This window comes from Triplophysa dalaica, chromosome 12 (assembly GCF_015846415.1).
Source record: "Triplophysa dalaica isolate WHDGS20190420 chromosome 12, ASM1584641v1, whole genome shotgun sequence".
In the NCBI taxonomy this organism is placed as follows: Eukaryota; Metazoa; Chordata; class Actinopteri; order Cypriniformes; family Nemacheilidae; genus Triplophysa; species Triplophysa dalaica.
This window is the reverse complement of record NC_079553.1, coordinates 17,100,864-17,122,087: the sequence shown is the minus strand read 5'-3', so window position 1 is coordinate 17,122,087 and position 21,224 is coordinate 17,100,864. Positions and strand designations below refer to the sequence as shown.

The 21,224-nt window shown below is 38.8% G+C and overlaps 1 protein-coding gene across 8 annotated transcripts in view; it reads right to left on the bottom strand.

The window, feature by feature from the left end:
• Positions 1-19,938, bottom strand: part of LOC130432294 (uncharacterized) — a 28,468-nt gene extending 8,530 nt beyond the window's left edge. The window contains exons 1-14 of one of the 8 annotated variants that reach the window (XM_056761595.1): positions 19,738-19,938; positions 18,292-18,318; positions 18,088-18,145; positions 17,478-17,523; positions 12,764-12,853; positions 12,579-12,693; positions 10,961-11,098; positions 9,138-9,197; positions 8,980-9,015; positions 8,833-8,868; positions 8,706-8,759; positions 8,360-8,413; positions 7,795-7,997; positions 5,990-6,903 (exon numbers count right to left, since the gene is read on the bottom strand). In XM_056761595.1, coding sequence (XP_056617573.1) covers positions 6,691-6,903; positions 7,795-7,997; positions 8,360-8,413; positions 8,706-8,759; positions 8,833-8,868; positions 8,980-9,015; positions 9,138-9,197; positions 10,961-11,098; positions 12,579-12,693; positions 12,764-12,853 — 999 coding nt within the window. In that variant the 5' untranslated portion in view covers positions 17,478-17,523; positions 18,088-18,145; positions 18,292-18,318; positions 19,738-19,938 and the 3' untranslated portion in view covers positions 5,990-6,690. Of the gene's footprint in view, positions 1-5,989; positions 6,904-7,794; positions 7,998-8,359; positions 8,414-8,705; positions 8,760-8,832; positions 8,869-8,979; positions 9,016-9,137; positions 9,198-10,960; positions 11,099-11,245; positions 11,329-12,578; positions 12,694-12,763; positions 12,854-13,547; positions 15,766-17,477; positions 17,524-18,087; positions 18,146-18,291; positions 18,319-19,737 lie in introns of those variants that run through there. The other 7 variants (XM_056761596.1, XM_056761594.1, XM_056761597.1 and 4 more) reach the window with 7 other exon arrangements.
• Positions 19,939-21,224: the final 1,286 nt, after the last annotated feature.

Sequence of the window (21,224 nt, the reverse complement as noted above, 5' to 3'; positions counted from 1 at the left end):
AACTTTAGTGGCAGATGCATGCACCTCACACACAATTGACTCAAATAAATAATTCACAACCGGCATTCACTCAGAGAAATGCATATGGCCCCTTTAAGGAGGTGGAGCCTTTATGGTTGTTGTTCCGTGTTGTTAGATTCTTAGTCAGTCTTCTGATTAAAGGTGCTGCGTTAGCAGCGGTTGTCATATGCTGTTTCCGCGTGTTTATTTTGTTAGCACAAGTGCTACATTGGTGACCCCGAGTCGGGGGTCACCAACTACTAACGCACAATGTCGACGAACGCTGTCTCGCTAAAGCTGCCGGAGTTTTGGGAACAACAAGCGCTTGTTTGGTTCGCCCAAGCCGAGGCTCAGTTCGCTTTACGAGAGATAACCGCGGACGACACGAAATACTACTATGTGGTTGCAGCCCTCAACAGTTCCACAGCCGCACGAGCGATCAGCATCCTGGAAAATCCCCCGGAAACACGTAAATACGCTGCACTGAAGACGTACCTTTTAAAGACTTTCAGTTTATCAGAGACCGAAAGAGCACGTCGTTTGCTCTCGCTGCCGGGGCTCGGTGATTCCCGTCCGTCCGAGTTGATGGATCATATGCTAGCACTGTTAGGTGAGCATAAGCCATGTTTCCTGTTTAAAGAGTTGTTCCTGCAACAGTTGCCACAGAACGTTCGCACCTCACTCGCAAACAGTACGGTGGCTGACTACAGAGAGCTGGCACAGCTAGCAGACGAATATCACACAGCTTCGCGCAAATGTGGGCCTAATGACTCGGTAGCTACGTCTGTGTATCCTGTAACGAGAGCTGCAGCGCGTGGTCCTGACGAACGGCCGTCATTTACTGCACGGCAGCCAGCCGATCAAGGATTTTGTTTTTTTCACGCCCGTTTTGGCGCAAAAGCTAAAAGGTGTCGTACACCTTGCACGTTCAGTGCGAGTCTGGGCACGCCAACAGTCAGCAGTGTAGTGGCACATAACGCTGAATATCTCCTATTCATCACTGACTCTCTATCGGGACGACATTTCTTGTGTGACACGGGGGCTCAAGTTAGCGTGCTTCCTGCTTCACCGGTGGACACACGATCAGGTGAAACTGGCTCACCTCTCGAAGCGGCCAACCAAGGCAAAATTAAAACATATGGAAAACGGCTAGTCCCACAGTGTTTCAATGGACAACGTTTTACGTGGGAGTTTGTTTTAGCATAGGTGAGCAGGCCCCTCCTGGTCGCAGATTTTTTGCTCTCATGGACTGTTGGTTGATGTAAAGAACTGTTGCTTAGTCACTGCGGAAGGTTTCAATGTGTTACCTTGTTCACAAAGCACTTTTGCCACGACCACGCTGTCTAGCGCATTGACCGGAAAGTGTGAGTTTGCTCGAATACTCAACAACTTTCCCAATCTCACTAAACCCACTTTCTCATCTACTTCGGCCAGCCATGGGGTCGTACACCATATTTCTACGTCCGGACCACCAGTGCATGCCCGAGCCCGACGTTTGCATCCTGAAAACATGGCAGTGGCTCAGGCGGAGTTCACTAACATGAAAAACGTGGGAATAGTGTGACGCTCCAACAGTCCTTGGGCTTCACCCCTACATATAGTCCCCAAAACTGATGGGGGATTATCGTCGGCAAAATGATGTTACTGCACCTGATCGATACCCGGTTCCTCATATTCAGGATTTTTCAGCCCGCCTAGCTGGGTCAACCATCTTCTCCAAAGTGGATTTGGTGCGAGGCTACCATCAGGTGCCAGTGTTCCACGAAGACATTCCGAAAACAGCTGTGATAACGCCGTTTGGGCTTTTTGAGTTTTTACGGATGCCTTTTGGTCTCAAGAATGCGGCACAAACTTTTCAGCGCATGATGGATTTTATCTTACGGGATTTTGACTTTATATTTGTGTACTTGGATGACATCCTGATCGCCAGCAACTCCACATCCGAACATCTGACTCATCTACGCTTGCTTTTCACCCGACTCAGTCAACACGAGTTAATAATTAACCCTGCCAAGTGTCAGTTTGGCCTGCGGGCTATCGACTTTCTTGGTCATCGAGTAACAGACATGGGGGCATTCCCCCTACCAAACAAAGTCGATGCCATCGAACATTTTCCTGTGCCCCACACTATCAAAGCGCTGCAGGAATTTCTAGGGATGGTGAATTTTTATCACCGTTTCATTCCTTGTGCCGCTGAGCTCATGCGACCTTTGTACAGGGCCCTAAAAGGGCACGGCAAGAATAAGCTGATCACTTGGTCAGAGGAGATGACCCAGTCTTTGTGGACACTAAGCGAGCTCTAACACAAGCTACCTTGCTATCTCATCCGATTCCTGGCGCTCCTATCGCTATCTCCACCGATGCCTCAGACTGGGCAGAAGGCGCAGTGCACAAACAGCTTGTAGGAGGTGTTTGGCAGCCCCTTGCATTTTTCAGCCGTCAGCTACGTCCGAATGAGACAAAGTACAGCACGTTTGACAGAGAGTTGCTGGCCCTATACCTAGCTGTCAGACATTTTCGTTTCTTTCTTGAGGGCCGTGCATTTACAGCGTTTGTGGACCACAAACCCTTGGTTCATGCAATGGCCAAAGTTTCCGAGCCTTGGTCGACCCGCCAACAACGTCATTTGGCTTTCGTTTCTGAGTTCACGACGGATATCCAGCACATTGACGGAAAAAGCAACGTTGTGGCGGATTGCCTTTCGAGATCTACAGTGCAGGCAGTGCATTTAGGAATGGACTTTGTCCGTTTGGCAGCAGACCAACATTCTGACCCCGAAGTACAGGCATTCAGGACAGCTGACTCGAGTCTGAAAATCGCTGATGTCCGTTTTACTGAGGCAGGAGTGACCCTGATGTGTGACGTCTCATGCGGCCATCCTCGCCCTATCCTCCCCATGCAGTGGAGACGTAAGGTTTTCGATACGGTCCACTGTTTGTCACACCCTGGGCGGAAAGCTTCGCAGACTCTGGTCTCATCCAAATATGTGTGGCATGGATTGAAAAAAGATGTTCGAGATTGGGTTGCTGCCTGTGTGGAGTGCCAGCGGGCTAAAGTACAAAGGCACCTCAAAGCACCTTCGGAGACATTTGAGGTACCAGAGCGTCGATTTGAGCATGTCAACATCGACCTGGTGGGTCCATTGCCGCCCTCCCGGGGGTTTACTCACCTTCTAACCATGGTGGATCGGACCACCAGGTGGCCAGAGGCAGTTCCATTGACCTCAACTACAACAGCGAATGTTGCACGGGTTTTCATTGACAATTGGGTTGCACGTTTTGGCACACCTGCAGACATGTCTTCGGACCGTGGGTCGCAGTTTACGTCAGAATTATGGTCGGAGGTGGCCCGCATTCTGGGAGTGCAGCTCCATCGAACTACGGCATTCCACCCACAGGCCAATGGGCTGTGTGAACGTTTTCACCGCTCTCTTAAGACTGCTTTGAGGGCCAGTTTAACGGACGACAGATGGGTTGAACGACTGCCCTGGGTCCTTCTGGGCCTGCGGACGGCTCCTAAGGATGATCTGCAAACCTCTTCGGCAGAACTGGTGTATTTTCAGACACTGCGTATCCCAGGCGATTTCATTCCATCCTGTACTACACCCTGGAACCCTTCCGTTGGACGGTCTGTCCTTGTTGATAAGATCAAAGTTTTTCAGCCTGTGCCTACTTCACAGCACGGTATGGGGGCAGTCATGGATAGCCCGGGACCTATCTACAGCTGATTTAGTGTTCATTCGTTGTGACGCGCGCCGACACTCCTTGCGTCCTCCATATGATGGGCTGTTTCGTGTACTGGAGTCTGGTGAGAAGACTTTCCTAGTTGACATTGGAGGTCGCACGGAACGAGTTACAATCGACCGACTGAAGCCTACTCATGGAGCACGAGGTTGTCCGCTGATTCCTGCACGGGCACCCAAGCGGGGTCGGCCATCCACTCACAAGAGTACTACCTTCAGGGAGGCATCCCTGCCCACTCAAGCTGTGCCACCGGTTGCCGAGCCACATCTTTTCACACGCTCAGGCCGACATGTTCAGAGAGAGAAATAATCAAGATCAGCAAAGTAAAAATTCAGCAGCAATCATTTTGAGTTTCAGCCAGTCGCTCCCTTGCGACACTGATTTTTCTTTGCTCTTCACTTTTCTTTGCGCCTCGCTTTGTGTCCCTGATTTGATGTGGGGGAGGAGAAAGAGATTGGGGCGTGTACAAGCGACCTGAACCTGCCTCCCCTTACGTTTAAAGTAGTCCCCGCTCCAGACTGTAGCGAGATGAAGTCATGTATGTTGACGTCCTGCATGCTTTAGATAAGTGGTCAAGCAATCGTAATTGCGCATGTGTGTCCTGTTTACCTTACGAGGTGATGTTTTAACAAGTCGTTAATAGAGTAAGTGCGTCTTAGTGCAAGGTGCAAGTAACGTGGGTTACTAAATAGTGCAAGTGCAAGGCAAGTTTATTTATGTAGCACATTTGATACACAAGGGCAATTCAAAGTGCTTTACATAAAATGATTGACAAAGAGAAATAAGACGTATCTTTAAAATGCAAATTATTTAAGATCACAAATAACATTAAAAGAAAGAATAAAACGGCAATAAAATTGATTAAAAATGTAAGAAAAAGGGAAGAACAATCGAATAATTAATTAGAAATAGAAGTGCAGTTGATGTAAACCAGCAGTACTCAGGTTGTGAATGCACAGCTAAACAATACTAATGATAAAAACTTAAAAAAAAAAAAAAAACTCAGATATTTTCAAGCCTTAATTTGTTTAAGGGCTCTTTTATAAAAATAATTAAAAAAAACATGCCATTTCAAATGTAAACCCGTATCACAAACTAACGTTTTTTTAATGACATCCTCTCTGACTATGACAAAGACAGCCCTGTTATAAAGATAAATATGCTCAATCGCTTAGTGACATTGAAATTGAATCCATCCCCGTGTTGTTTGAACAGATTCTTAATTTTTACTTTCGAAGATGCAATTTTTTGCTTAATACCCAATTTTATTTGCAAAACTTATGTTTTGTTTGCAAATATTTGTTTTCTGTTGCTAATATATTTGACGCTATTTTGACTCCATACATTCCTATATGTTTAGGTTTTGAACACTGTAGTCTTACAAATTAAGCTATTAATGTTGCTTCCTTATTAAAGATTTGTTTACATTAAATGTTCTGTTGAGATCAAAATTAGAGAACAGTAACAATGTGACAAAGCAACATGAAACTAGGCTAACCAAATTTTGGTAAAGTTGCAGTTGCCCAAAATAAGTAGAAATTGTAGAGGCTCTCGTTTTGAATGACACGATTACTTCATAACACTGCTCCGATTCGATTCGGTTTCTTAGACGTTATACATATAATGTTATTTTATACATGAGACCAATACGTGTACATGAATATGTTATTTGGAGAAAGATGCAAATAAATAAAAATTTCTATCGTGATTCTGAAAATGGTTATGACTTTCTGCATTAAGTGGTTAAACTATTTTATTAGGTCAATTTAAATAATGGATGAATTTAATTTTGCTATAATGATTAAATATAGTTGTAGACTTGGTATCGAAATCAGTTTCCAGAGGGCCAGTGTCCAGTTTAGGTCCAACCACACCTTGGAAGTTTAGGTAACACTTGATTTTACAGCCTTTGTTACACATCACTAAGAAAGTTATTTAGGTGATTTAAGAGTTCCAACGAAACAGCACAGTTTTATCATTTATGGCAAATGTCCTAGCAAAACTGAGTCGAATTTAAATAAATTGTAGGCTAATACCAATAGATTTGGCACACACCAGGTCAAAACCAATACCTGTAGAAAATGTATATAACTTTTTTATTTCTTTACTTGATTGACATTGAGACAGAAAGCTTTAAGATCTGTATGCAATGATCTAATATAATGTTAGACAATAGATTTTTCATCAACAATTAACAATAATGAATGTACACATAACAGATCACAATTTAGGCACTATTTTGCCGATCTATATGGTATGTATGTCGCACTCGCATTTACGAATCTACTTTGGATGATACAGACAAGAGGTGTCAAACTCAATTCCTGGCGGGCCGCAGTTCTGCACGGTTTAACTCAAAACAGCTCTAAACTACACCTGCTTGGAAGTTTCTAGTAATCCTGAAGATGTTGTTTAGCTGAATAAGGTGTGTTTGATAAGGATTGGAGCTAAAATGTGCAGAGCTGCGGGCCTCCAGGAACTGAGTTTGACACCTGTGGATATACGCATAGTCTGAAGTCCATGGCGCAGGTGTATTTAGGGCATGGTTAACCTTTTACAATGTAATCCTTTTATTTATTTTATTTGGCATGTTTGTATGCTTCTTCCTTGTGTGTGCAGAAGAGTGTTGCATGTTGTGGCCTTTATCTCTCTTAATAACTTTTTTAACAGCGAGCAGCCTGCACTTTATTTTCTATTTCCTTAATGTTTTGAAACCGAACCACAAAGTGCTTTGCTTACGATGGACATGCATCCTTTGAATAAGGAAACATTTAGGAAGGTGCACCACAACAAAACGTACAAATAAAGGACATTTTAGATTACCATTCCCTGGAGTTCTCGATCACTAATTTGTAGTATCATCAGGCTGGTGTGCACAAAGGAACAATCTGTGTTGAGTCATCTGTGCGTCTAATAACTCAGTTAAATTAATTTAGCTAAATGATTTTTAACCAATATGAACAAGAGAGGATTCAGGTAAACTGATGAAAGAACACACACTTATTATAATATTGCAAATTCTGAGGCTTTGAAAGGCGAGTTTGCCTTTCCTCCCCTTTAGGCTGTAGGCACTCAACACTTCAGTCGAGGCCACTTTACGCATCATTTTGCGGACAGCGGCACCTTCATCAGCTCCGCCAAGAGACCGTAGGTAGTTCAACTGGAACAACAACAACAAAATAAAAACAACACTTTGCCACCTTAGAATTATAATATGTGCATTTTGAGCTGTTCTGAGATATTGAGTTACAAAGTTTTAGACATTCATAGCAAAGATGGGAAACAAATCTCTAGGGCCCGGTTTTTCAAAAGGTTTAATCCGGATAAAATCATCAAAATATCAAAATAATCTCAAAATTGTAATTTGGGTTTTTGGAACAGGTTGAATGCAGACAAATTCCCCCCAAAATCCCTTTACGCTTGGAATCATAAGGTTCTATCTGGCAAAACATTCATAAAACAATTTCTAAACAGTTTTCTCATAACTTTAGTTTATTTTAGGTTTACAAAATAAATAAGAATCCAAATTCTCGAAAGAATCTGTCGAGATTTGTTTTACAAGTGACATCGTAATTATGACTGTGTCCGGCCATGTCATTTGTCATTGTCTTCTTAAGAGAAAGATATTCTTAAGAAAATATTTTTAACAGTCGCAAAATGTACACAATTTGGGATGTATAAAAATCAGATAATATGTGAATAACTCAATTGTGACGGAAATGCCAGACTTTATAATTTCAATGAAGACTATCCGATAATTAATTAATTGTAAACAAATTTCAACTGTTTAAAAGCGATTTATATATTTACAGTACATTTCTTTTACAGTGCATTTGGCAGACTTGTATGCTGTGATAATTCATTTGCACGGTATAACTATTTAAAAATACTGAAGAGCAGAATTGTTTACATTGCTCTGAAATCACAGTATCTTATATATTAGAAACATATTTGGAATACTGTAGTTATTTAGAAGACTGTCAAATTTCTAATTGTAAAGTAAATGTATTTAATGTTCAAATAGTCACATTTAAATTGCTGTATTTATTACCATCTTTGTCCTTTTGTCGCCGTTTTCCAGCATTTTGTCCAACTGTGCGAAATCCTCTAATGTTTGGCAGGGTCCATCAAGGATATCCTCATCTGCCATGTTACTAGGAGCCAGAGCAGCCAATACTGTGCGTTGCATTGCAAGGATGTCCTGTTGGTTTTCAACCAGCTCCTGTAATTTCTGCAGGACTTTTGTGCGATAGTCTGTGGACAAAGTATATAAGAAAATACTGTAGGTTTTAAAGTTGAGCTATTTTGCATTTGAAAATTAAAATTTGATTAGATGACTTTTTCAAATTCTGAAAGTACATGTTTGATTCATTTAACTATAAAATATACATATTTTCATTTGGCAGATGCTTTTATCCAAAGCGACTAATATTGAGAAAAAACAACAAGAGATTTGTCAAAGCAATATTCATAAGAAGTGCCAGTAATACAAAGTTTCAGATACAACATGCCAATGGAACCACCTGAGGGTCAGAGGTCCTGTCCTTAACTATAATCTAATAGAATCCTGTTTGAACCCGTATGGATGTTTGCCTCAAACAACTACTTAAGCTTACTTTTTGTGGCCTCCTCAGTTGGGTTCTGTGGCTCATTCAAGAGAAGATCTGATACTGTTGTGGAATGAAGACAAAATGTTATATGTGATAGAAAAGCAGGCTTACGTTTCAAACTACAATGCAAATTAAAAGTTTGATTTCAATGTTTTATTTTACTCCGATTTCAATCTTTAATATGGCATTAAACTGTCAATATCAACAATTTAAATTGAATGTTTTCACAAAATGTTATTTATATTATGTAGAATTGTTTTTATGTAATAAACATCTAACAATACTTTAACTGGGTTTTCACAGGCACATAAAACTAGTTATAATTGTAACTCAGTGAAAATTTGTTACACACCTTGATGGAGCGGTGACATATTTGTCAGTGAGCACTCCGGCAATGATTCATCTGCTTTAGGAAATGTGTTATTTTAGATAGAGCTGGTATGGATAAACATCGAAAATATTTAAAGACGTCTTCTTACAGAATAAATCTGGTGATCTTGTCTTTTGTTGTCTTTCTGTGGATGAGACGGAAAACACATCAACCCAAATTTATTTTAAAAGATATCTTACATTTTGATACACACAGTAAATGCACATATATGCATAAATATCTATACTTTTCTAACCCATGTCTTGTGGGAATGTTTTAGGCAATGGCTGATCTGAAAGTAGGTGTAAAACAGACAATTAAAAGACATCCATAGGTTGCTTTTGATTTTTAACACTTTTGAAAGACAAAAAGATAATTCAATAGATTATTGATGTGACTCATGTAACAACTTACATTTGGGTGGAACAGGTTTTGATATTTTATTTTTCTTTATTGGAGTATCTCTGCTGTCATCTAAAGAACAAATTAGTATATATATGACCAATTCTAGTTCATAGAGTCATGAAAGACGAACACATAAGTCAAACCATTCAAAAATCTAAATTAAACATAAAAAAGCCTTACAAAAAGTAAAATGCTGAAGAATGTGATGCAATGTTCAAAGATTTAATCTTTTGTCTGGGTAAAATATGCAGGGTTAATGTAGATCTGGAATAAGAGCCCAAGTGGGCGTTTCTGAAAACTGTTATCTTATTGCGCCAGGCGCATCGTCTAAAGGGTTTTCTCTATTTTCTTAAATAATCATGTTTTGGGCAAAACGTGCAGTAAACCAATCAGAGGATCATCTCTCATTCCATTTAAGAGACGATTTTTGTTCGCGCCATAGCGGATTTTGCCGGGACAAAGATTGGACGCTTCTCCAGAGAGGAAACGCATCTGCTCGTAGACGTGGTCAAATAGCACACGCATACTATCTACAGAACAATTTTGATTTTTTTATCGTTATTTGCACAATAATCATATTTTTTTTTACATTGTAGTCCATTTATTTTTAATACTTAAATAACAAAACAAATATTGAGCCATTGACTTTAGATCAGGTTTGAGTAAGTCTATGGCGCAGTCTATTTTCAGTTACTCAAAATAGCAACCCCCAATAATGCACCTGAACACACCTCTTTTTAGACCAACACGCCCACGGCCGCACAAATAGGCGCAAATGCATTTGCTGTTTAAACAATACGCATGGACAGTAAAATAAGAACTGAGGGTGTACAATAGGGCCCCTGCTGATGTTTACTGGTGACAATCATCATGTTCATTTGGTCAAACCAATCTTGTGATACTACTGCTCGAAATCCAACAGTATTATGACAATAAAATATTCCAAAGAATAAAAAAGACATTATCGACGAAACAATTAATCTGTATATCATTTAGACACAAGGAATCAGCACATCAGAAAATCATGAAAAATTGTTAAAATGTATTTATGCCAAAATTCATGTTATGGCGAGATTAAAAATGTACAGCACTTGCTTTGGAGCATAAACTGTGCAACTTGTTGAACTTTGTGAATTTTGCTGTGTGATGTTCAGAGTTATGTTTACCTGAAGAGGTTGTTGATTGTCACCATTGTTAAGGTTATCATAAATTTTGATGTCTATGTGTTTCTCAATGCATATAATATAACAAGTCTTTTTCCTTGTTCTGCTGACAGCTTTAACAGTATGAATAATAATAATAAACTTTATTTTATATAGCGCCTGTAAAACTTGCATCTCAAAGCACTTCACAGAAACATATAGATAAAATACAAAAAAGAAAAGTTAAAACAAGCGTACATTGGAGTAAAGAAACAAATAATAATCACTTGAATGCCTTAAAAAATAAGTTTTAAGTGAAGATTTAAAAATATTAAAAGAGTCAGCATGTCTGAACTCAGTGGGAAGAGAATTTCAGAGTTTGGGAGCAAAAGAGGAAAAAGCCCTGTTACTCATAGAACGTAAACGTGTTGAAGGAACAATTAAAAGTGTTGCAGCGACCGTTAATGGTAAGACTTAAAAAGTATTCAATTTTCCTTGCCATCTTGTCCTCATCTCATGTTAAGAAATATTCTTACTTTTATACTAGGCTGCATTTACTAGAGACCCTAGGTGTCAGGTTTGTAGTCATGAAAATAGGACATAAGCAATTAAAATACTGTAATTATAAATTTACGAAAGTATTTGTAAAAAGTGTAAAAAGTATTTATCATACATAATTTAAACACTTACCATCTGAGGTGATATCATTTTCCGAGTGAAATCTGCTTGGCTTTTTGTGTGGCCTCTTTTTAATGGATGTGTCCTCGGTTTCAATATTGGACGTCTCTGTGGCTCGCTGGGATTTCTGGAGGGCTTTTTCAAATGAGTCTGAAAAAATATAGCTTGTTGTAAAATACTACATTTATTAAAGTAATTTAGCAATAACCAGAAAAATCATTAACAACATGGTAGGACAATACCATGCAGGCTGAAAAAAAAACAATTACTCTCCAGGTAATAAATAATTGTCATTACACATTCATTCCTGTAGCTCAGTGGTAAGCACATTGCATTGGCACTGCAAGTTTGTGGGTTTGATCCCAGGGGATTGCACACATCTAGAAACAATTGAATAAAATAATGCTATGTAAGTTGCTTTGATTAAAATATTATGCTGACATTTTTTATCTGACTTTTTGAATTGGTTTTAGGTGATGGTGGTGTTATTGCAAATCCAGAATGTTTTTTATGCACTTCAGATATCTTTTTGTTGTTTGTTTATTACAGATTTAGGGAGTTTGTATATGATTGCACAGTTTGTTGTAGACAACCACTTGGCATCCAAACTTTAAATAGACTGAATAGACTGGTAATTTTGTGCCCAAATTAACAACCCAGCCGGCACAAGATTTCATCCCTTAAAAAACAAATTAAAGTGTGATTGAATACTATAATGAAATGTATAGAATACGTAAGCAATAAGGTACATGTAAGCACACAGAAAATGACCACAGGGGACAACAGAAAAGTGCAAGGATGTATATTAACAGGAATGTCAGTGAAGAACAGCCAATGTGGATGCCATGGGGACTGATGACATAGCCAAGGAACAATGGTGGTACGGTGGAATTCACATTTCTCCAATTTCCGGAGCTTGTTTACAGTAGGACCTGTGTCACCTGACGGTGATGTTCAGCCAGATTCCAGGAATATATGTGGATGTCATTAAATGTGGATGATCACAAAATGGTGGAGACATTCTCGGAAAACCTCATCCATGAAGCCCAGAGGGTGCGCTGGACAACCCAAACGTAGTTCATCCATGGCTGCTGGCACGAGTGGAAGTGGATAGGGATATTTGACAGTTTGTGAATTGTTGGTCGGGAAATCGATACAGTGTCTTAATCCTCCATCTTTCTTTCAAACTGAAAAAAGAAAGAAACTGAATGCGGCTGGGGAAGTGTATAGTCAAATGAAACCCTGACGGAGAGACTCCTCTATGTACTCCACCATTAGGTAGTTTAGATACAGCCAGCAGGTCAATTGAGCAGTTCTATTGTCAGTGTGGTGGGAGCCTCAAGGGACTTGCTTGCTGAACACATCCTGAAATGAGCGGTATTCTGGAGGGATAGATGGCATCTCCGCAGGTTCTAGACATAACACTGGTAAGGAATAGGGATAGGTTCTGATAACAGGGAGGTGAAACTGATGTGAAGCTCAAGGGTGCTTTGGAAGACTAAATTGTATAATTATAGTAGGTTAATTGGTGATCCCTACAACACCATCGTTATAAGGCAATGCACATTAAATCAACAACCTTAAAATAATATCTATAAAATTATTTTAGTGGTAGGACTATATCATTGACCTGTTTGTAGCCAAATCTTCTTAATGGGGTGCCGCCTCCACTTTTGCTTGTCAGGCATTGCATTCTTTTTTACCAACTTCCTTGTGTTGGTAAATGTCCAGTAACAGAATGTTCCCTGTAAAAAGGTTACATTTCAGTATTGTAAGTTAATTTTTCATTAAGGTTTTTTGAAGACAAATGCATACTTCGGCGGCTTCCTCCAACCACGTGGTTGGGACAATTTCTATAGAATTGTCATCGGCAAATTCCACAACCGCAAAAGTTTTTTTCTCCATCTGTTGAGAGACAAATAAATACATCAATAACATTATGTCTTTCTTACATATTGTCAATATTAAAGTTACATTTTCAAAACTGTGCACACAGTCAGGGAAACAGAAGTCTCTGTTGACTAGATTGTGAATAATTTTTCATTGGTTTCACAAAAAATGCATCCATGTTCCACATCTTCCAAAATTCTATTCGTACTTTGCCACATGCAAAGACACTTTTCCCTCATTTTTCAGCACATTTATTAAATGCTTCAACAGTTGATTAAAAAAAGATTGAAAACATATTCTAAACATAGCAAATTGCGATTTCAGCTGGAAGCCCTATGCAGTATGTCTTTGTTTACGCTCATCACCGTGTTTAAGTGAAAGAGATTTGCAAAAATGGCTTTGTTGATTATTTTGTTTGGAAATATGGAGACGATTGAGGGGGAAATGAGCAGTAGAAAATGGAGTGAAAGACCAAGAGCAGCGACCTCTTATATGATAAGGGTCACAGTAAGTAACCATGTTGAAAACCATTGGTCTCTCTTAGAGAGAGGCTGGTCTAAGGGGCAACCAAATCTGCACAGTTCTCTAGATGCATCAATAGTATGAATTTTCCGAAACTACATATTACCGTAAGAGATTAACTGTTTGGCCAAGATCCACGATGGGAATGTAAACTGTATGAAGAGTTTTGACAACATGGCTTCAAAGCTTGTTAGCAATAAAAAACTGGAAAGATGATTACATAACTAACTATGTGCAGGTACATTATCTCAGCAACTTGTAGATGCTTTATTTCTTTTTGGGCCTACCTTATTGCCATGATGAATTTTGTATCATTTGATAGAAATTGTTAGCCTGGTTTGCCATGATGGATGCCATGATAAATTTTGTATCATTAGATGGAAATTGTTAGCCAGGTTTGCCATGATGGAATTTAAATATTATGCAAGATGGACAAAAAAACAATCTCCTGGTTTTTTTCCAGCAATATGGCAGGTCTTGTCAACTGTTGTTCTGGTACAAGTTTCACTCTGCATTGTCTTGACTGGACTTTGAAACAGCCAATTATTCGTGAGTCACATGGGTCCATAAAAAGTGGTTCACATTTTTCGAATACTTTGCACAATACCACAGGGGAGCCAGACTCATCTGACTCAACCCTCTCTTGAATGGCCTCACAACATTTTCCCTCGCCAAGAATGAAGCCATTGTTTGGTCTTGACAATTTGCACTTTGCGGCCACCACAGATTGAGTCTGTGGAGAGACTGAAATCTCCATCAAGCGCTTGGCCACTTGAACAAGTGGTTGTTTTCCTGACCTCACGAGTCGCTTGATTTTTCCAAGAAAATTCTCAAATGGGAATGCGCTGCAAGCATCAAGACTCCCAAAATGAATTGCTTCTGCAGGTAGGTGTATCATTGAATGGATGTTATACACCATGAATTGCTCGCCATAAAGGTCTTTTGTTTTTGCGACAAAGTAAGTCATCAGATCAGTGCTGTACTTGTTGTGGTTGACTGCCAAGCTGGGTGAAAGGAGAAGGCTCAAGGCAACACTGAATGCCATGAAGTGGTCGTACAGCTGGTCAGACAGTATTATCTTTAGCACAATCTTGCCAGTGTACACAGCAAACTGACGCAGTTCAGTTGCCTTCCACCTGTCTATGTCCTCTAGACCCCTTGGTTTTCTGGGAAAACAGCTTGGAATAGCTTTCCTGAGTGACAGAAGTCTTTGGGTCACTTCTTTTATTTGAACAGCAGACATTCGCGCCTTTCTATCTCCTCTTATCCACTCTGTGATGAGTTTTCTCATAACACCCAAACAGGCTTGGTGCATGTAATCAATTGGGAATTGTGCTATCATGTCCATCGGCAGCCTTAAAAAAGGAGACACTGGAATGGACTCATTTTGCTCCCGTCTGATCATTTCAGCACAATGTGTTTCGTCACTACGTAGGATGAGGTTGTCCACCTTTGGGTAGGTCACTCTACCAGAAACCCATCTGCCCTTCTGTGTGCATTTGTCACACCCATAATAGCCAGAATATTGCTTGATCTTTTTTACCATCGCTCTTGCTGGTGCATCACAGACAACACATCTAATTTTTAATTGTTTTCCCTCTTAGCCATTGTCAAGGAGTTCCTGAACATCTATCAAAGCTTGTTCAACAAAATCCAGATTTGTTGGTTTGGAAGGGCCAAGTGTCAGTGTTACTGGAAAGACTCTGGTGGGTGTCAGATGAATAGCACAGAGAATTGGCCAAAGATGTGCCCTGCTGCTTTTGAAAAGAGGCAGTCCATCTATGTTAAAGGATATTTCCAGTGTTCTTATTTGTTCAGTAATCTCCTTTGGGTAGTGCTTTAGCTGCTCAATTAGGCTCTCTCTCAAGTTTAAGTGAACACACTGCATCCCTGACATTGTCAATGTTTTGATTTGTCTTGGGGTTCTGAGCAAGGTTCTTGCTGTTGACGGCAGTACTGGGTGTCCATGTTTCTGAAGTCCTCTCAGAAGGTCATCAATTGCATTATGTGTTATGAGGTGTTTCACACTCCACTCCTGCAGAAACATTGTAAGTGAGGCTGGGGGCATTTCCACATCTTCAGTCCCTGAACTACAGTTTGCCTCACTGACTGCATCAATCCCACTCTTCTGTCCTGAGCTGCAGTTTCCTTCGATGACCCCGTATTCCACACCCTCATGCCATGGACTGCAGTTTTGCTCACTGCCTTCATTCTCTACACACTCAAAAGCACTTTGCATGTCAGCGTCATAGTCATTTCTTTCCATCATGTTGATCGGATCTTGTCCGTGTTGAAATGTATTTGGATTGCATTGTAATTGTTCTTCGACAATCCTTTCAGCCAGTGACCTTCGGGCACATTTCCACTGCCTTGTGTATCGCTGCCTCCTGGATTTGGAGTCCATGCTACAGTAAATTAAAAATATTTGATTTCATGTCAAATATTGTTCGGAAATATTTCGCAATTTTGAGTATAATGAGAATACACTATATGGCCAAAAGTATGTGGTCACATGATTAATGAATATTTGGTTTATTTATAATCTCTCTCCTCTCATCTGCTCTGTAAGTTTGGGCAATACACTCTGTCTTCTTTTACACTCAGGAAACCATTCATGTAGATCTTTCTATTGGCCTGCTTTATGCATGGTTATGCTAAACTGTTTTTTTAATCTCCACTCACAATTTAAAAATAATAGAGTAAATCTACAGTTTGCCATAACTAGAAAGATCCACAGCTGCAGGAAAAAACAAGAAGCCATTCCAAAATTATTTTCAGATTTTCTAAATTTACTATTTATAGATATGTGTTTCAGTAATATAATCGTTTTTGTTTCATTCGGTGAACTAGTGACACCACAGTGTTCCCTGACAGCAAGCAACCAATGAGTAAAACACTGTTGATTTGTCAATATTAATTACATCGAATCAGTTATCACCGAAATTACACTGTCACTTTTGCTCCTGCAATTACAGTTGATTTTTTTTACAATTGCAACAAACCATCATTATTGTTATCAGTTTTTGCTGGTTTTTAAATTATTTTAATGTTAGGGTTTGTTCGGCTATCCATGTCTCTTGAAAACATATGTTGTGCCAGCAACGAACAGTAGGTGACGCTATGCACATAGGATGTTATGCGCAAAAAAACAACAACGAAGAAGAGGCCTCCAACACACCCACAAGTCAGTGTTTTGACGCGTGGGGTGACAGCTCCTGGGTTCCAGTGGGTTTCGGATATAAGTTGACTGGTGACAGGTGAGCATTTTCTGCGTTCTTATTTTAATGTACGTTACTGTAAATGCTGTAGTGTTTTTAGAGGTCGGATTTATTATTAGTTAGCCTATGTGTCGATGGTGAACTAAAAAAGTAACATTAAAAATACCTTAAAGTGCAGCCGTTTTATAAATGTAACATACATTCGGAAAGTGTAGCTGCTTTAAGAAGAAAAAACCTAAATTGCCATGTTGCCAGCACGTTGTTACGATCAGCATTGCAAAAGTACATCCATACACATGAGCCCGCGTCCACTTCCTGTAAACTGTGGTAATGTTAGATTTTTGTTTTTCCAATTGATTGCTTCATAATTAACTTAGAACTTCGTTATTCAAACATTGTTCTCTTACGAAAATTGACGATGGTTTTACTATGGTTACAGTAGTAAAAAAATGATCACAAAATAACCATGGTTTTGAAAACCATTTTTTTTGTAAAACCCCTAGTAAATGATGGTTACTGTTGTAAAACCATGGTTTTGCCCTAAGTAATCATTGCACCAAAAAAACATGGTTACTACACTTGTACCACAAAAAAACTATGGTTAATTTTCGTAAGGGTTATTATCCGTATAGTGTTGTAGCCTCACTCGCTATAAATGCTGTAAATTGATGTATAATCGATCACATCACTTTCTGCATCACTGGTCTTTTGCTCAATATTAAATACCATTCCTAAGGCTACAAAAATCTAAAAGGATAAAAACAACCTTTTTTGTGTCATAGTCTTTGGACATAGCCTTTTTCAAACAGTTATCCCATCACAAATGTAACCAGGATGACTACATGAATGATAAAAAATAATAAGAGCACATTTAAGTGAACCCGAAGAATAGTATTTACCTTGAAATAAAAAGTGTCCGAAAATTGTGGAGACAACAGTGAAGATCTAAAAAATATAAGAGTAGATAAAATATTACTTGCAATTGTTAACATGACAGTACAGTCTTTGGCAAATGTTGCATTTGTGCTGCAAATTAGAATAAGATTTTTTAATGTAATATGTGATCAAATTAAGAATTAATCTAAATTAAATAAATTTAAGGACACACGTGTCTGACAGCTAGATTAGTCTGTAAAATTGAGATGTGAGCTTTAGAGGCATTCAAAATTATTATTTTCATATTGTCATGAATATGCAAAAGCTAAACACAATATGACACCGTTTTCTGATTGGCAATAAAAGAAGCTAGTATTGTTATCCAGAATCACATCAAGATCAGAAACAAATAGGGTGTTTGCACCTGACATCACGTGACTGAGTTTCTGTATTGTGAAATGCAGAAGAAGGGTAGGGAGGCCTCTTCTGCATAATCCACAATCAAAAACTCAAAATTTTGATGTAGAATGTTTAAATATAAAGAATTATGTCTATATCACCGATGACTAACAGGCTTTATAACATTGAACCCAAATACCGAGGAGGTATCTGACAGTCAAAATGTATACTTACAAAGCCAAAGATGCTCTGGTAGGGGCTCTTAAAAGAGCCTTTGTGTCTTGTTTAGCTGCTGTTGACAAAAAAAAGGCAGAAAAAGAGCAAACATGACTGGGTTTCAACAGACATCTCACATTTAGTGTCATCAGTGACCTTTGACTCAATGCTATGTAAATGGCAAATATTAAATGCACATTGACATTTGTATTTATCACTTACATTACAATATTTTGATACCAAGTGAGTCTGGAAAAGAAGATAATAATTATTTGAACAGTATAAATTTAATAAAGGCTCCGGTTTAGTTTTTTGTTGTATTTTGCTGCAAAATCCAAACCCGGGTTGGTTATACTTTCCAAATTGTTCTATAGATTCCAATGAAGGATTTTTTTAGACCAGTGTGGTGAATATTTTACAGGTCTTTAAAATGATAAATATTCAAATGGGGACAAAAAACATAAACAAAAAAACATGTTCATTTTACACAGTGCCTGTTTGGTTTCTTCAGTTTAAACTTAAATAGCATAGTTAAATGTCTATGATCTATGTGATACACATAATTCTTTTTTTAAGTAAATATATGACGAAGTTATCAGTAAATCTTGCAACATGTAATATGCTTATAACGTGCTATGAAACCTGCGAAAATACATTCTAGACTCGAGGTCGTCATTACTTGGATGTATGTAGCCAAATATATACGAGTCGTGGTGGAAGAGGGAGGCACCCCCTTGTCTCGTCCGTTCTAAAGTCTGCCGCCAGGTGCCAGTGAAGGGCGACTGGATTTGCACACACACAAACGCGGTCTGAGCGCCCTCGAATATGTAATTGTTCATAATGGTATTTTGATGGCAACCATTTATAAGGTTTGTATTGTGGGGTTTTTCAGCAGGGGTGTGCGAAAGAAAATGAAAAATGCTTGCTCGCGCATGATTATAATGTACTCATATTCCTACTACACTACACTACTTCTACAAAATAATCGGTGACCGAATTCATTGTTTCTTTATGGGCACACAGCTTAATGAGTTTAATCTGTTTTTCGTTCTAGGTGCACTCGTCAACGTGTCTGAGGGAGGCAGCTCGCGAGCTCATAGCCAAGTCTGTGAGACGACCAACCTTTTAACTACAAAACGAGAATGTTCATACAAAATTATTTAAATAACGTTATCGTTTCAGACAACACTTTGAAACAAAACGGCTTCTCGCGATCCAAGCTGACCATTTTTACTTTATTCATAGTGTTAATGTTAAATGTCAAATAAAGCGGGCCTGTGTTTGAATTAAAACTGGCCGATTTTACCTCAGGATAAAGTATGATGAGTCAGATTCCTCATTCCTCAGACTTCTGACAGGAGTTTAACGTTGTGTATTTTCGTTTTTTTATCAATTTACATTTATATGATAATGCCTTTTATCAGTGTGTCATTTACCTTAAGGCAAAAAAAAGAAAGGTAATTAAAATAATAATTGTACATCATTGGTAACCACTTCAAAATAAATTCCTCTGACTGTCCTTAAAGACGAAAACGATTTAAACTACTTTCTTTAAGTAAATACTGTATTTTATTTACTTTCTATTCACATTATTTTATTTACTTTCCATTCACATTCGTAGTCGGCTTTTACTTTAAGTAATTTAATGACTGGTTAAGTAAAAAGTACCTCAGGAAAGCTGACAGTACGCGGTCCGTCCACTCAGAATGGAATCCGGCTGTGCGCGTGCGTGGTGGGCCCAGACCTCAGCTTATATGACCGCAGTCAGGCTCGCGGGCCTGACGCGCGACTATGTAACTCTACTATATACAGCAGTTCATTTTTTTTCTTTCAGTTAAAAAAAATCTATGTACATTAATATAATAAATGCCTTCTATCCACGTGCCATTAAATGCCAAAAAGTGATTAAAATAATGATTACAATAAAATGCATTATTGGGGAACTTGTCTTGAACTGGTTTCTCTAATGTGCCTGAGTAAAATAAATAACTAGATTTTATTAATAGTTTGATTACATTTACAAATATCCTGTCATCTTATAATTTAAGTAATTTACATCAGAAAATTACTGTATGGTGTCAAATCAGAATGGAATTGTTAAAATAGCAATACAAAAATGATTAAGTGTGCAGTACTGAGAGTAGCCTATACCAGTAGAAAGACTGGGAAACATTTTTTGCGTAGGATTTTTAACACATTTTTATTATTTTTCCTTCTTTTTTCAGAAAAGTGGATGCATGTCTCTTTGTTCAACAAGTAAATGGCGATTCATGTGAGTCACCTAAGCTATATGAAAGAGAAGCGCTGCACACAAATCTGTTGAATGTGTATGACAACATGTTGCAGCATCTGGTATTTTTAGAGGTAAGAAAGACGTGTTTATTTGTGGAAATTGTTGGTTTTACAACAACCCAACCCTGTCACTAGAGTAGTATTTACATATTTATTCATTTTTAAATGTATTACCTTAAATTGTTCAATATTTGAATAAATGAGATTGTAAACGTCTTACCTATTTCCCCATTTTCTTTTCTAGTCGAATGACTTGTCCAGCTCAGCCTTCTCTTCAACAGCCTCACATTTTCTTGCCCAAAAATGCTGAGTGACCTGTAGCACTGATCTTGACCATTCTGACAAGCACACCCTAAGTGGTAAGAATTGGTAACCATCTCCTCCACAGCGACCCTGTGTCCCGGTTTCTCCCCGTGTTTGCCCGAGGACTCCATTACCCACGGTCCTCCACGCTCCCGAATCTGTTTCGTGTCTGCAATCCCTACACCTGTCAACAGTCCCCTCACCACCCATGAACTATATATTCTGTACCTGTGTGTTCTGTCAGTGTAGCCTTTCACCTGTCAGTGACACCTCAAATTTTAGAAGAGTATTGGTGAAGAGCCATGATGACAATATTTTGGGAAATAACTGCAGCTGCTTAAAATGTCGACATTTTCATATCAATCACTGGGATGTCGGATTCATGTTAGAACATCAGCTTCATGGGGTTATTTTTAAAAGAATAGGTTCAAAACAATATTTGAATCATTTAAGCAATCCCTGTATGTCTTAACCCAACAATTTTTGTATTTGAATACAAAATATGACATTTAATACTGAAATCTATCTATGTGTTATTATTTGTAGCTTGACCAGCCAAA